This window comes from Pseudopipra pipra, chromosome 11, assembly GCF_036250125.1.
Source record: "Pseudopipra pipra isolate bDixPip1 chromosome 11, bDixPip1.hap1, whole genome shotgun sequence".
Lineage (NCBI taxonomy): Eukaryota > Metazoa > Chordata > Aves > Passeriformes > Pipridae > Pseudopipra > Pseudopipra pipra.
The window spans coordinates 20,378,091-20,393,641 of NC_087559.1; the positions used below are offsets into that span (position 1 = coordinate 20,378,091).

The 15,551-nt window shown below is 48.4% G+C and overlaps 1 protein-coding gene across 3 annotated transcripts in view; it reads right to left on the minus strand.

The window, feature by feature from the left end:
- Positions 1-10,400: 10,400 nt before the first annotated feature.
- Positions 10,401-15,551, minus strand: part of WNK2 (WNK lysine deficient protein kinase 2) — a 115,340-nt gene continuing 110,189 nt past the window's right edge. For 2 of the 3 annotated variants that reach the window (XM_064668102.1, XM_064668101.1), the window contains exon 28: positions 10,401-11,566. In XM_064668102.1, the coding sequence (XP_064524172.1) occupies positions 11,459-11,566 (108 nt within the window). In that variant the 3' untranslated portion in view covers positions 10,401-11,458. The remainder of the gene's footprint in view (positions 11,567-15,551) is intronic. The other variant, XM_064668105.1, reaches the window with a different exon arrangement.

Consider the following 15,551-nt stretch of genomic DNA (forward strand, 5'->3'; position numbering starts at 1 on the left):
TCTCCTTGCCCATCACCAGCTGCAGCTGCCCTTGCTGACACTGCTTCCTCTGCACTTTTTCATGGAGGCTCCCTTCCTTTTACAGGATCTTCATCCTCATCCCTGTCTAGTCCTTCAGAAACAGCAGGAGACTCAGCTACTACCTGTGCCCACTTTCTTGCTCTGTCACCAACTGATAACATTTTTAACTATTAATGGTAATTACTTACCTGGACATGTTTTGTCTCCGTCCTTTAATCCCACAGTTTTCTCTGTAAAGCCCCTTGTCCCAGCACTCCCTTCTCCTTGAATCACTATGGCTCCTCAAAATTAGAGGAGCAATTAGATGATGCATCTCATCAGCAACCCAGCATACACTGGAACATGGTTATCCATCACCAGAGCTGTGCTGATCTGCTGATCTCCAGAGACCCCTTGGTCTCTTCACATGCTGAGAAGTGGGAAGTGGGGTGTTTCCCTTCCCTTTGCTTGTCACTTCATGCCATAGAGAACATTATAGTTGCAGTCCTAGGGATGTTTACGACCCTGTACTTGCATTTTCCAAGTCCTTATTACCCTCTCCTTACTTAGAGGGTGGGGAGGCCCTGGCTCAGGTTGCCCAGAGAAGCTGTGGCTGCCCCAGCCCTGGAAGTGTCCAAGGCCAGGTTGGCCAGGGCTTGGAGCAACCTGGGCTAGTGGAAGGTGTTCCTGCCCACCACAGGGGGTGGAACTGCACGAGCTTTGAGGTCCCTTCCAACCCAAACCATTCTGTGATTCTATGATTCCTCACCTCTGATGCTGCAGACTTAACCTGCTTTGCCTCCCCCAGTCACAGCCCTTCAGCTTCCAGTTCCACAACTTTCCCTGTGTCATTCCCCACCAGGAGCCTGGTCAGGAGAGCTGGGGCTGCTCTGGGCTTGGCTGCTCAGTGCCTGCTGCTCAGCCATATCCCACAGCCAAGTTACCCTGCTGATGGGATACTGAGCACACGGGCTCAGGGGTACCTCAAAGAGAGGGCTTAACTCAGTAACTGGAAGGGCTTTTTATCCTGGAAGCTGAACTCATGCAATATTCACCTAATGTACATAAGTGGAGGTTTTCCCCCATGAAAGGGGTCATTGAAGTCCTGAAAGGTAGAACTGAAAGCCAAAACACACAACTTCATAGGCAGGTCAAATTGTTTGTAAACTAGCACTACTTTTTATCCCCAACTCTGAAAAATCCATTGGAGGAAAGAAGGAGTGGGGAGTACCATCCCTGCTTTGGTCAATTTATATCATTTCCATTGAAATAAAGGGAGAGACACAAAAGAAAACAGGAAAGAATCTCTTTGCTAGAAAAATTGAGCAGTTCAATTGATCCAAAAGGCTTATTCTTACTGATGAAAATTGCATGAGAGAAAGAAAAAGCAGCATTTGAGAAAAACAGGTCTATAGGAAGCTACCAAGGTCAAGGGTGAGGAGTTTCATTTTCACATGAAGGACAAATATAAAAGAGCTTCTCTGGGAGTAAAGTGCAGGCAACAGGCTGGGGCTTTACAAAATCAAGCAGTGGCCTTGTGGGATCTGTCATGGTCAGAACTATAAAATCACAGTATTTCATAAAGGCATTGCCAGGAGTTTTTTAAGTGAAAGTGGTGGAGTTTTACAGGTTCACAGAACACGTTTGCCTTTGAATTCATATGAAACAGAAGCTCACCTGAGCACATGTTAGAGGAGCAGGACTTGTAGGAGAGCACTAGCTCAGCAAGCCTAAAGAGGTGACCCAGGAGGAGGCTGAGCCCCCCAAACCTTGGCTGGGCACAGCTGGACTGGTGTTGGGCCTGTGCTGTGCTGCTCCTGCCTGCCCTGTGCTTACAGCACCGAGCTGTGAGGACACACAGCTCTCAGCCAGCAACAGCCTGACCTACAACAGAGCCCATGAGTCCAATAACCACTGAAACTTGGCAAAGTTATGCCTAAAGGGCAGCAATTGCATGGTCATCTCTGTATTTACAGCATCCTTTGGGTGTTTGATTCCACTGACTACCCTATGGGCTACCAAGGAGAACTTCTATCAGGATATGTATCAGAAAAGCAGCTTTTCTCAGCATAGAAGCCAGGATCAGTAGGCAGAAGCCCTCACTGCCTAAATAAGACCCACATCCAAATGACAAGTGGGTTAATCTATCTGCCAGTCTTCTCCTGCCAGAGTTGTGCTGCTTGAACAAGGAATACTCTGGTTTTGCTAATAATGTTTACTCGTATTTCCCCATATGGAGGGTCCTGGTGCCCGGTACTGTGCAGGCACAAAGGAACAGGTTATTCTTATTTACAGCACTAAATCAGATATCTTCATCTCTTGCTTTCCCAGCCTTCAACTAGAGGTTATTTTTCACCACTAACCTACAAGGTAGCAAAAGGACTTGGAAGAAAGCTCTGTCTTTGGTTTAAATAATTAACTACCTTGACCTGGATATTCTGAGAGGCCCCACTAATCTCAGCCTTCACAGCAGTTTCTAAAGTAAAATAAAACAGTAAAATAAAATGAAATAACATAGAATGAAATGAAATATAATAAATTAGTCAAAGTCACCATCAATTTTATGGCCAAGCTCCTCTGCCACATTCACAGCTCATACCTGGGATCAGATGTGCTGCTGCTCTGTCCTGGTTGGTTTGTGCCCAAGGCATTGGCCAGGCAGCAGTTTATTTCAGCTGAGAATTTGATGTCAGGCTATTTTGGGACTGAGTGAAACTTGTCCTTCATAACTACTTTAAAATGGGTGAAGAGGCTCTTTCTAGAGCATCCTGGTGTGATACAAAACATGTTTTAAATATTCTGGGCCTGTACTGTGTAACAGTACAGAAAGAACCAAGGACCTGGGGAGTGCAGGGTGTTCACTTGAGAGGCCACAAAAGTGCTATGGCTGTGACAGAATGGGCAGGAGTAACCATTTAACTAGCCCTGAGGTTGCTATCAAGGGACCAAGGGAATCCATAAACAAATGGGAGAGCTGGAAAGTTTATGATGTCTTGTCTCCTCTGCAGTGCCACGTGGAATTTTGTTTATTAGGAAAATACACGTTCTTTAACAAATGGAATATCAACCTGTGATTTTATCTTCCGTGTTGCAGAAAGAAGGTGAATATGTCATTTTTTGGGATCTCCTAGGTGTCCACACATCGCTCCCAGTGTGTTTAACCATCCCTTGGCAGGTGTGAATCCCTGCATGCTGGGGCAGTGAGGAGGACAACAGTGGTGTCAGCTGGCACTGAGCACGTGTCCCAGCGCCTCCTTCAGCCACAGGTTAGAAAATCACCATTTACACAGCTATTCTCCACGGAAAAAACAACAACCTAACCCCCACAAGTTAGATGATCCACCAACAGGAAGTTTTTCTTACTCCCGCAGGTAACCGTAGCAGAGGAAAAACCAGCAATCCCTTTCCTTCCAACTACAGCAGCCCACCAAATCCCTCAGGGCTCACAACAAAAAGCCATTTTCTCTCTTCAGGAATTTCTACTCAGTTGTGCAATCCTTCCATGAGCTTCTCAAATCACCTCTGCAATCTTAGGGTGCTCCAGAATTTTCATCCTCCCCTTACTATTAACTGCCTTCTAATTTCCAGCCTGCATTGCTGGAATAGGCAATGCTTTGCTCCCATGCTCACTCTTAGAATCGTAGAATCCTGGAATCATTAAGGTTGGAAAAGACCTCTGAGATCATTGAGTTCAGCCACCATCCTTCTCACATGCTGAAATACAACTCACCAGGCTGGGCTTGGACTGGGTGTCCTGCACTGACAACAAATGGTGGGTTTACAAATATTCCTGAAAAGCTGAAGGTCACATTTCAGAAGGAATGCCAACCAAGTCACTTTCCTTCTAAACACGCAAAATTGCAAAATTCCACGTAAATAGACTCCTCCAACTTAGGGAAATGTTTTAACAAAATCATTCAAAAACTCGACATATCTTCAAATTCCCTTTCTGTATTACAGAATTGCTTTTTAGATCACCACGCTGGAGGAACTGGTAGCATTTAAAAATATTTCTAGCTGTCCCTTAAAGAAAGGGAGTCCCTTTACTCTTGTTAAGACAGGGATTTAGTAAATTTAAAATGCTCTGTTCTAAACTTTGAAAAACTGACTTTAGGTGGCTGAGGTTACCCTAGATCTTAGTTAAAGATAAGTAAAATTAAAGGCAGTAATATGCTGCTTAGTTAAATTAATTTTCAAAACAAAAGACAGCACTGGAAATTTCACACCTGAGGCATAAAATGTTTTATATTTTCATGACAATGAACAGCCAGAAGTCAGCTCAGAGTCCAGAGATCCTGATGGCCCTTTAGGAGAGCATCTCCCAGCCCAGAGTGTCCGATGGACAAAGCAGCAACCCCATGAATTCACAGCTGTGGCTGTGGCTGGGTTCCTGACGTGAGAGAGGGAATCCATTTCTGCTGATAAACAGGAGAAGGCAGCATCTGCAGAATGAGGTGGCACTTCCCAGGTACAAGGAGTGCTGCAGGCTCTCAAAGCTGCTTTCCTAAACTAAAGTGGAAGACAGGATGGTTTTTCTTAACGTTTACCTAACACAGCCTATTTTGAAGAGCACTTCATTAAGAGTTGTCTAATTAAAGAGCTGTTGAAGGCAGTGACTGAGGTGTTCGTCGGTGGCTCGTGGCTCCCTGTGGCACAGGCACAAACACCTTGCTCTGGGCTAGACCTGGTGATTTGTGCATAATCCCCGTGCTTAGTCCAGGTCAATCCAGCTGTGCTCCTCCAGCTGCCAGCCTTGTCCTTCAGGAAAACTCTCCTGGCACCACAAAATGGAGGCCCCCCAGCTGTGCCACAGCAGAGGCCACAGCACTTCCCTGGGCGTCCCAGTGGTCCCGCAGCCAATGTCAGCGTGACAGGCACCCAGCAGCTCCCAGTGTTCTCATCACCACATACTGGCCTCCTAACAGCACCACCCCTGACATCCCACCGGCAGCAGCCGCTCCAGGGCCGGAGCACAGACTTTGCTGATGGTCACAACCACACTGTGTCTCCCAGCAGAGGCTTTGGGGACCTTGTGCTCCCTCTGGTTGGGGCCACCTGCATCCAGCTCAGCTGGAGAGGGCCAGGGGAGGGGCAGGAGGCAGGGCACACCGTTGTGCAGCCCGATGTGCTGGCAGTGGCAGAGGGGTTGTGGTCACAGGGTTCCCCTCCACCAACCCCTGGGTGCACAAAAGAAATCCCTGCCTTCCAAAAGCCACGAGCACCAATGTGAAGACAGATTTTTCCCTGTCCGGGTCAGCAGCCAGCACGGCTTCCTGGGCTAAGGGGGAAGGAGCCTCCATTGTTGCTGCAAACCACTGTCCTTCAAGTGCTGCCTAATTCCTTGGCAGCCTCCCAGTGCCTGCTCACACCAGCACCTCTTGGCCTCTACACCCACATGCAATGGCCCTGCTGGCCTTTTGCCCCCCAGGGGTGCAGGGTGAGCAGTTGGAGCTGTGCTGGGCTATCTTCAACTGATTCTGAAGACTGACAAGCATCACTGCAGATTCACCACCTCTCCAGGACCCACTGTCCTCAGAGTGACCCTTAGTTTTCTTTTCCAAATGTGAACAGTAATTCAAAATAAAAAAAATCTCAAATCCTAACAGAGGAATAGGTAACAGTGCAAAATGCTGGGATAAGTCAGTTGGAGGGTGGCACAACACGCTGCCTCTGAACCCTGAGCATCCCAACTGGGGTCCTGCTGCTCTTACACTGCAGGGAAGGTGAAGAAAAGGGATGGACCAATGGGAACAAAGGTCCATCTTTGCAGGTCCAGTCTGTCTGAAAACTGGGGAGTTTTCACCTTGTGTGGAAAAGTTCCATGGTGTCCCAGAGGCCCCTCAGTCCCCTCATCTCAATGGGGTGTTCCCCAGGAGCCCACCACCCTCCCAGAGCAGCAGAGCCCCTTCAGCTGCCTGAGGGAAGGGGGGCAGTGGATGGACATCTGACAGTGTGGGACACACTGGGACCCTGAGCACCCCCACTGCCCCCCCTGTGGTGGCACAGACACTGTGGTGGCCACTGCCAACAGCTCCACATGGGGCAAGGGTGCAAATTGCAGCTGCCTTTGTACCCCAAGGAGAGCCGATGGCCCTGCATCCCCAGGCTGGGATAATGGAGAGGAGGGAAGCAAATCCCACAGGAGGAGGGCGAAGGGCTGCCCTGCACATCCCTGTGCTCCCAGGACGGGGTGCCAGAGTGTGTGCATCCTCCTGGGGAGACACCACAGGAACACTCAGATGCAGATAACTGTAAGAGGACTTTTAGGGTCCCTGTCTGGTTTTACTTTGGGCTGAGCAGTGAGCAGGACACCAAGTGGGGACACCAAATCTCCCAAATCCTTTCCTGACAGAGGCCAATGCTCGCGCCGCTGTTCCCACCTCATGCAGACACAGTGAGGTTCCTTTCATGGCTCCTGGGGCTCACACAGAGCCTCTGCTTATATTAAGTTTTAATAAGAAATGAGCCCGTGTGTCGCTGTGCAGCCAGCCTTCTCCTGGCCGGAGGAAACACTGTCCACTGGCTGCAGCTGGGGCCTGTCCTTCTCCATCCTCCCGTGGTGGGGGCAGGAGTGAGGAGCTTTGCAGAAATCCTCCCCCAAGCATTTTGCCACCATTTTATTTTTTTTTTTTAACCCAGCAATGCATAAACTCAGAAACTAAACATAGTGACAAGAGTTCCTGCCCCGAGTAAAGCAGCAGTAAGGAATCCAGCATGGCTGCAACAGCCAGCTCCCAGCCTCATCTTAGCAGCTCAAAAGACATTTTCCAGAGACCTTTTCAATTTTGTGAGGAGGTTTCTGGGCAATTAAATAATCAGTGAACTTTGCTGGGTGTTAAGATACAAAACTCATCCCAGTCAGGTTGGATATTTTGGAGGATGGCAGGAATCAGGTCTATCTGATCTGAGTATTAGAAAAACAAGGCACAGGGAACAGACTGCTGTTTTCAGTTGACTTAATTAGTTTATACACTGAAACTATGAATAAAGGGGCTGTGGAGCGCTTTGGCTTCAGTAGTAACCCCGCAGCCATGACAACAGGGAAGCATTGCTGATCACCATGACAAAGAGCCGAGAGGGCTGCTGCCAGGGGAAAGCCAACTCCGGCCCATCAGGAATTTGGTGTGTGTGGAAAAACCCACCCTGAAAACAGCCTGAAAAACCCACTCTGAGAAACCCACCCTGCCACTGCTGTTGTACTTAAAGCTCTGGATTTAGTCCCCTGTGAAAATCAGTATTTGGGGACAGGTTCGGCAGCTCACACACGTCCACGTCATTTCATTAACTGCTGGGAACAGCAGTGTCTCACAAAGCCAGGATGTAAGGCAGGGATTTCTTAAAAAATAGAGATTTGAACAGTTACAGGCCAGGGCTGTCTCTGCCTGTGCCCCTGCCTGCCCCATCCTGGCCTGGCACAGGGGGATGCTCCAGGCTACAGCCCTCACCCTGAGGATTTCGTCGTAGATCTGATTAGAAACAACATTGAAAAAATTCCATGTTTGCTCCCAGCCCTTCCCTCTGGTTCACTTCCTGGTAAGAGACAGACCCAGCAAGGAGTTGGCAGCCACGGGGATGAACCTCTCTCAGGGTGTGCAGACGTGCATCCACCACTCCAGAGCACTCTCTTCTCTGCCCTGGTGCCCCCACAGTGCAGCCCCAGCTCCCAGAGCTCTCTTGGGATGCTCTGAAGAGGGAGTGGAGGGAGGGAAAATGGAGGGGCTTTGCTTTTTAATCTGGAAAACATCATCTCAGGCTGTCCCCTGGCTATGGTCCAGCAGAGACTCCCTGGCCCAGCCGAGCCCCCAAACCCCCTCACCTCTTCCGTGGCCAGCACAGCCTCCACCTGCCCTGCACGGGGGCCATCATTCCTGGGGACATTTCATTTGTCACCAGGGCCTGAGCTCCTGACACTGAGCACAGCAAAAAGTTTACCCAGAGAGAGTAAATAAAGAAATACATGATGCTGTGGGAAAGACATGGGATTGAGGCATTTTCCCAACGGGAGCAGCTCCGCACGCCTGTGAATGCGTAAAGCGCCCAGGTACAGGAGGGAACTGAAAGCATCTCAGAGCTTATTAAAAAATTATGGAGAGCCAAGCCTGGCTCCAAGAGGGTCCCACATCTCCAGGGTGGGGGCATGGCCTCACTCCAGGCACTTCTAATTCAGCTGGAGCTGGACACAGGAAACCTGCTCATAGTGTCGGTTCCTGCTGAAATGGAGCATTTGGGTTTGCTTTCCAGCAACTGCATTTTCCCATGGAGGAACCATCCAAGTAGGTGATATCTGAAAAATTTTCCTTGTCTGCTTTCATAATAAGAGGCAGTAGGAAACAGCAAAAAATAATCACAGAATTACAGAATGATCTGTGTTGAAAGGGACCTTAAAGCTCTCGTTCCAACCCACTGCCATGGGCAGGGACACCTTCCCATAGGCTGAAGGAAGTGGAAGGAAAATGACAAATAAAGGCCTCCAAGTGCTGAACTCTACAAGATGTGTGTCCCTTTACTTGTCTCTGCTTATCAGGAAACAGAAATATTTTTATTTCTGCATTGCTAATTGCCAGCTTCTGGAAATACCATCTCTTAACATTCAATATATATAAAATAAATACAGAAATATGCTCCTAGAATCCTACTGCAAGAACAAATGGGACACTGTCAGGGATTTTCAGGGTGTTCACCACTTCACAAGTGTGAAATCAACAGGGACCATGTCGGGAGGGGGCTGTGACTTCTTCCAGCCACCTTCTCCCATCCCCTCTCCCCCTGCGTCACCAGCCAGTGCTGGGCACGATCAGAAGGTTCATTCTGCCACCAATAGGCAGCACAGCAATGCTGAGCTCCACCAATGCCAATTTATGGTTTTTTTAAAAAAAAACAATGAATGCTCTGATTTAACAGGGATAACAAACACGGGTTACCTTCCAAAGTCCCCCCAGAATGAAAGGTTTAGGGCTGCAAAGCCCTGCGGAATCCTCATACCACCCCCCTCTCAAAGCACCCACAGCAGCTCACGTGCCATCAGCAAATACTGAGAATTATTTTGTTATGTTTGACATTTTTAACTGAGTCCCCATTTTCATGACTTTGTTACCAGCCCCTGGAATCCTCATTAAACATCCAACAGCCTCAAACATCTCCACATACCCCCAAGCATCAAATCAGCCTCTCATCAAATTTATTCCTCCTTTTACTTTCCAAAAATTCTACTGCTCTGAGCACTAAAACACTGAGAAACTGCACAGAGAATAAACCATTTAAACATTCTCCATAGTCTTACAGAAACTGTAGAAACCCAGAGGGGATTGGAAACCTTTCCAGTCTTTCCCCCTCCAAAATCAGCAGCCCCTCAAACATGTCGCTGCTTCAGCCCCTGTCACAGGGAACTAAGCTGTGTTTTCCACATTTGCAGGGATTTCCTTCTATTACCACTAAAATATCTTTTTTTGGTCAAATTAAAATGTATTTCTTTTCAAACACACATATATTTTCTGATACATCAAGTGATTTTACTTACTGCTTCTATAATAACAAGAACTCTCCTGTTCTGTGGGGAGAAAAGTAGAATTATTCCATGAACTTTAATGTTGTTTGTAATAGTTCTAGACCAGAACAGAGTAGGGCTTCACAGGAGAAATTATCCAAAATCAGGTGGGGAGTGGCCCCAGCTTCCACTCCTGAGATTTAATCCTGATACTAAATCTTATATTTAACCTGAATATTAATAGAATATTTATAAAATGCTTATCTGGAGTCAGAGGCCCCTTGGCTCCCTGCAGCTGTGGAGGAGCCCGAGGATCTGCAGGAGCAGCAAAGAGGGTTGGATGAAGGAGGCCCACCTAGACCTCAGGAGACCCTGCACGGGATTTCCCTGGAGAAAAACCACCTTTTGAAATTGAGAATAAAAGTCTGAGGTGAGGGCAAAGTGCTTTGTTTCCGTGATCACTGGAATACTGGCTCATCCCCAGAATGACAGAATGACAACCCTGTCCCTGCACCCAGCATGTTGGATGTGGGACCGGATGGCAAGGAGGTGTGTAAGAGGAAAACAACCAAAAAACCAAAAAGAAAGGTACAGCACTTGGCTGGACTTCCCTTTGAGCAGAGAAGCCCAAGGCCTGCAACAATTTAGCCTTTACCACTTACCCAGTCCCTGCTCCTGTGCAGGTGATCCATTCCATTTCCTCAGACAAGGACAGGGCAGGAGGTATCCCAGAGAAGCAAAAAATTAACATAAATACATATATTTTGGCCTTGGGGCTTCAAAACTCTGAATTAACCAAGTGTTTGAATGATCCTGGAGTTTCAGCAATACAGCAATATACCTCCACCTGCGCTCTCCTCCCTCCCACTGGCGGGCAGAAGGGGCCGAGGTGGAAAGGAAATAGGGAACAACGGCATCAAAATAAGATTTATTACTTAGAACCGAGATTTGGAAGTGACAGACATGGCAGATAACAACGAAACAGAACACCAGGCTCCAGCTGTGAGGAAGGGGGGTGCCGAGGGGCTGATGGGCAGGTGGAAGTTCCTATGGCTCTGGGATCAAAACCAAGAGTGAGAGGTGAGAACAGCCTGGGCTGGGGCTGCAGAGGCAGCAGGGGAGGCCTGTGGGTGCACAGAGTTTGGGGCCCAGATGTAAGTGCAGGAGCAGCACTTTCCCAGTCCTTAGGGCCGTGCTAACCCAGCCTTCTTAAAAAGAGGTGAGTAGTCCTTTGATAAATGATCACCTGCGAGATTATTGCTTCAAACTACTCTGTCTATCCCCTCGACCAAAAGTCAGTGAAACCCACCACCAGTGAACCCAGAGAAAGAAACCCCTACTGCTCATTTTAGCTCATTGAAGGCACTTTAGAGTCTTAAAAATGGCTCCAATTACCCACTGGTCTGTGGAAGGATTTTAGTCTTACAGTTAAAATCAGCAGTGACTCGAAACTGTATTTAAGTCCGGCAAGACAAAGTGGCTGGTCTATGAGAAAAAGAAAGAGGTAAAAAGGGAAGTGACGAGCACAGACTGACTCCCCAGTGCAGGATCTGGAGGGTTTTTTACTTGATTTAAGTGGATTTAAAATAGAGTCTCATCTCTACAAAAGAATGGTGAGACATTTAAATGGAACTGGAATTGTCTTCCTTGTATGTGTGCCTGGCTTATTGCTTGGAAAATTGCTTAAATGACAATTAATTGTGTGAAACAAAAAGCATTTGAAGGAGTGCCTCCTCCTCTTCCTCCTCCTCCCTCTTCTCCATCTGGCTGCTCATGGAAACCTGGCTCACAACAGAAGGGAACAATTTGGAACAAAATCCTTTTCCCCCAAAATAATTCTCCTTTATTTTTTTTTTTTTTTTTGCATAACATTTTTTTTGTATTTCCAACTATAAATAAAAAAATGATTAGAAAGAAGTTACAAAATTGTGTCGAATGGACCAGAACAGCACAGAATTCCTCACACATGATAAATCACTTCCCATCTTCCTCTTCCTCCTCCTTAGCCGCGGCGGGGCCTCGCGCTTGGCACTGCAGCTGCGGGGGCCACGTGTCAGTCGCCGACGGTCTCATTTTCAGAATCTAAAAGAAAAAAATCCATATATGGATTTCACATCTAGGAAAACCCAAACCAAACCCAAAAAAGGGCCACGCAAGCTCATGGGCCCCAAGTGTGTGGAGGTGCTGCTGCCAGAGCACGCTACAGGTACCGCAAGGAAACAGAGACCAGGATCTGTCATGCTGAGAGCTCAGAATGTGGGAATCAGGAAAAAAAAATTAAGTATCTCCAGGTAACCAGGAAAAAACACATGGCAGCAGCGGGTCAGCCACAACACCCTGAGCAGAGCCAGGCTCCCAGGAGGTAGAGATGGAAAGAGCCAGCAGAGACGCTCAGCACTGGGCTCAGTTTGTGGGACCCTGTTGCTGAGGGAGGAGGGGAGAGGGATGTGATGCTGTGTGGAGGTGCCAAAGGGATGGTGGGATTGCCAGGGTACGCCGTGGCACCAGCTCCCCACACCCGCAGGCTTGGCTCCCTTGTCCAACGGAAACGGAGCCAAACCTCAGATCACAGATCACAGAATGGCTTGGGTTGGAAGAGACCTCCTTCCACCTGGGCTGCAGGGATGCCACGTCCCACCCAGGCAGGGATGGGATCCATCAGCCTTCCACAGGAGGCAGACCACAGGGCAAGATGGTGGGACAGACGTGGAAGGGCACAGCAATGCCAAGGACTTGCAAGGACAGGAGTGGGATAAAAGGCAGCGAGGGCGCCGAGGGCACAGCATGTGGCTGAAGAAGCAGCAGCACGAGGTGCCACCACGTGTCCCCCACCCTGCAGCACATGCCCACCACCACGCTGTGCTGGGGACATGCTCCCAGGGACATGCACCCCAGCCCCTTGCTCCACAGACACACATGCACACTGTGGGATCACAGCCACGGACAGGCCTGATGGAGCAGATGGCTTTGGGATGCCCTCAGAACACATGCAGGGTGTCCTTGGAGCAGCAGGGAGTCCTTGGAGCAGCAGGGAAGGCAGGGGATGGGTGGGGACAGCACGTGGTGCAGATGCCATCTGGGTCTGGCACAGCTCCTGCTGGGTCTCTGTGGTTTGGGCTCCGCTTTTGTTAAACGCAGCCCCAACTTTCCCGTGCTCCTTGCTCCGCCTGTTCATGGGAAGAATGGCTTTTTAGGGAAGGAAAATCATGTCTTGATCATAATTCCTTCCTGAGCTTCTGACCAGTTCTGAAGATCCACCTGGATCCACCCCAACACCTGCCCGCTATGGATAACCAACATTTGGCAGAGAGTTTCATCCAGGAAAACAGGACAAGATGAACTATCTCCGGGTAACCAGGAAAAAAGGTATGGCAGCCATGGGTCAGCCACAACACCCTGAGCAGAGCCAGGTCCACAGTCACCTGGCTCCTCAAACAAACCCTCACGGGTGCTCAGCCCACAGAGAAACTCCTCACTTCTTACTACAAAGTCAAGTCTGAGCTTTCACAGGCTGGGGAGGCAACAGCGCCGGAGAGACCGGGGAACGTGATTGTACCCCACGTTTGCTCGGTGGTGGGGAAAAGGCAGTGATGGCACATCCTGTAGCTGCTGCCTAATGTGGTGATGAAGACCCTAGATGCAGTCTGTCTAGTCTGATAAACAAACCCTGAGTGCTGAGGAAGTTTTTACTCTACTTGCAAAGTAGTTGAAAAAAAAAAACAGAAGAGTAAATACTTTTTGGGGCAATTTTACGTCAGACCTGAAGAAGCCTCGTTTGAGAATGATTATTTCTGGTTATTTCTTCTTAAACCTAATTTTTTACAAGGTGTCAGAGTCCTGAATACCCCACAAAAACTGCAACAGGCACAAAGAAGACCCCAGAAGAGTGGCTGGAGAGGCTCTCACCATGCTTGTCCTGTCACCTGAAGCTCCTTGAGAGCCACACTGCCATAGCTAGCAGTCAGTGGCACCTCAATAATGAAAGACAAAGTGTGGGGATCTGCTCCTTTCTGAGGAGAAAAATAATTCCAGCTTTTCCCTCTGCCTCACAACTACAACAACGTGACCAGTGTTCACCATGCATCCATTCCGTTGCACTACATCCAAGGAAATTCATCCAAGCGCCCCTTACTCAACCAGACTTGGAAAAACCAAGACCTTGTCACAAGAATTTCACTGTTGTAACAGATACTTTATGGAATATAGGTTGTTGTGTATGAACAGTTCCTCCACAGTGACCAAGCGAGCCCTAAAGCTTCCTGAGGCTTTGCAGGTCAGACTGAAGGCTCGAACCACGCAGCCCCTAAAGTCTTCATGAGAAACTTATCTCAAGGGAGACGCTCTATAATCAAATATAGATCCAAGAGCATGCAGCACCAGCCTTGACAGCACACCACAACTATCCCTGGGAAGGGAGCAAAGAGCACCACATCACTCACAACAGCAGCCACCTCCTGCTCCAAGCCTGACTTCCAAATGAATCAAGTGTAAGTGATCTCTGTGCTGACACAGTCAACGTCAGCACTGCAGCACATCCAAGCCCCTCTGAGCAACAAATTCCTTCATAAAGCAGAATTTGTAACCTGACAGCTCCTAAAATCCATCTCGTTATGCTGCCCTTCTGGAGCTTGGCTGTGTTAATAAAAGCAGCAGCACGGTCAGGGCTGGAGCCTCCCTGTCCTGCTGCCTCTGCAGGGGCAGCTCCACAGCCAGACACGTGTGAGTCACCACACAGCTCCCATCTGATCAACGGCTCCTTTCTGGGTGCACAGACAGGAAAATGATTGTCAGGGGTAAAATAATAACAGGGATCAGCACATCAGACTCACTCCACTCAATCTGCACCAGCGCCGACTAGGACAGCCCGACCCTACAGATCCATTATTATGGATCCTACTCAATCCATAACAAATAACTGTCCTCAAGTACTCAATCCATAATAAATAACTGTAGCCAGAAATAACACAAGATTATGGTTTTGCTGTGTTATATATTCAATCCTATATCAGACACTCATCTATCCATGACAAGAGCGTGTGAGTTCCCTGCCTGTACACTCTGCACAGACCGTGCCCACACTTCCCCACAGACATCACCAGAAATCAGGGACAGAGGAGGGCACACGAGGAGCAGGAGAAGGCAAGGAAACCTTACTGGGACACTAGACACAGTCAGGAACTATTTCATGTGTGACTTCTGCCTCTGATACAACACCTTCAACAGCATCCATGGAAAACTTGGGGGGAACTTGCTGGCAGCAAGGCAGAAAACAAGGCAGGTTTTTGCATTAATAGCCAATACCTGATGAGTAACACCAATCTCACCCAAAAAATCTTGAACTCTTTGCTTCATTGTGGGGGTGGGGATGACAGGGAAAGCAATGCTGAGGTCACACAATTTCAGAACGGAGACTTCTGGTTACAACCCTCCAAAGCCAACTTCCAAGGAATGTTTGAGGACAGATGTTTTTCCTGCCCAAACATGTGCAAACTGAACAAATCCAACACGGACCTACGAAGTGTCCACGAGGCTTGTCTGGAAATATTCTGAATGTTCCCAGACCTGACAGTAATGCACTGGGATCATGAAAAATGCTTGAAGACATACCATTGACAGAGCCAAGTTAAACTAATGATTCAAAGTATTAGTGATTTCCTTCCACAAACACCAAACAGCAAAACCTGCCACTGGATGAAGAAGCTCATTTCAGGAATTACTGCCCCTGAGCACCAAGGCCCTGTTCCCCAACACGAGCATCTCTGTCTGAGCACAGTAATGGCCACGTCTCACCCTCGTCTTGCCTTTGATCTCAGCCAATGTCAAGTATTTCAGAGAAAAGTAAAGAAGTTATACAGCAGAGAGCAAGAATGGAGCACTTTGGAGACAGGTGTGAAGTGATGGTTAAGTAATCACAGAGTCCCAGAATGGTTTGGGTTGGAAGGGACATTAAAGACCATCTTGTTCCAATTCTCTGCCATGGGCAGAAACACCTTCCACTAGCCCAGGTTGCTCCAAGCCCTGTCCAACCTGGCCTAGGACACTTCTAGGGATGGGGAGCCACAGCTTC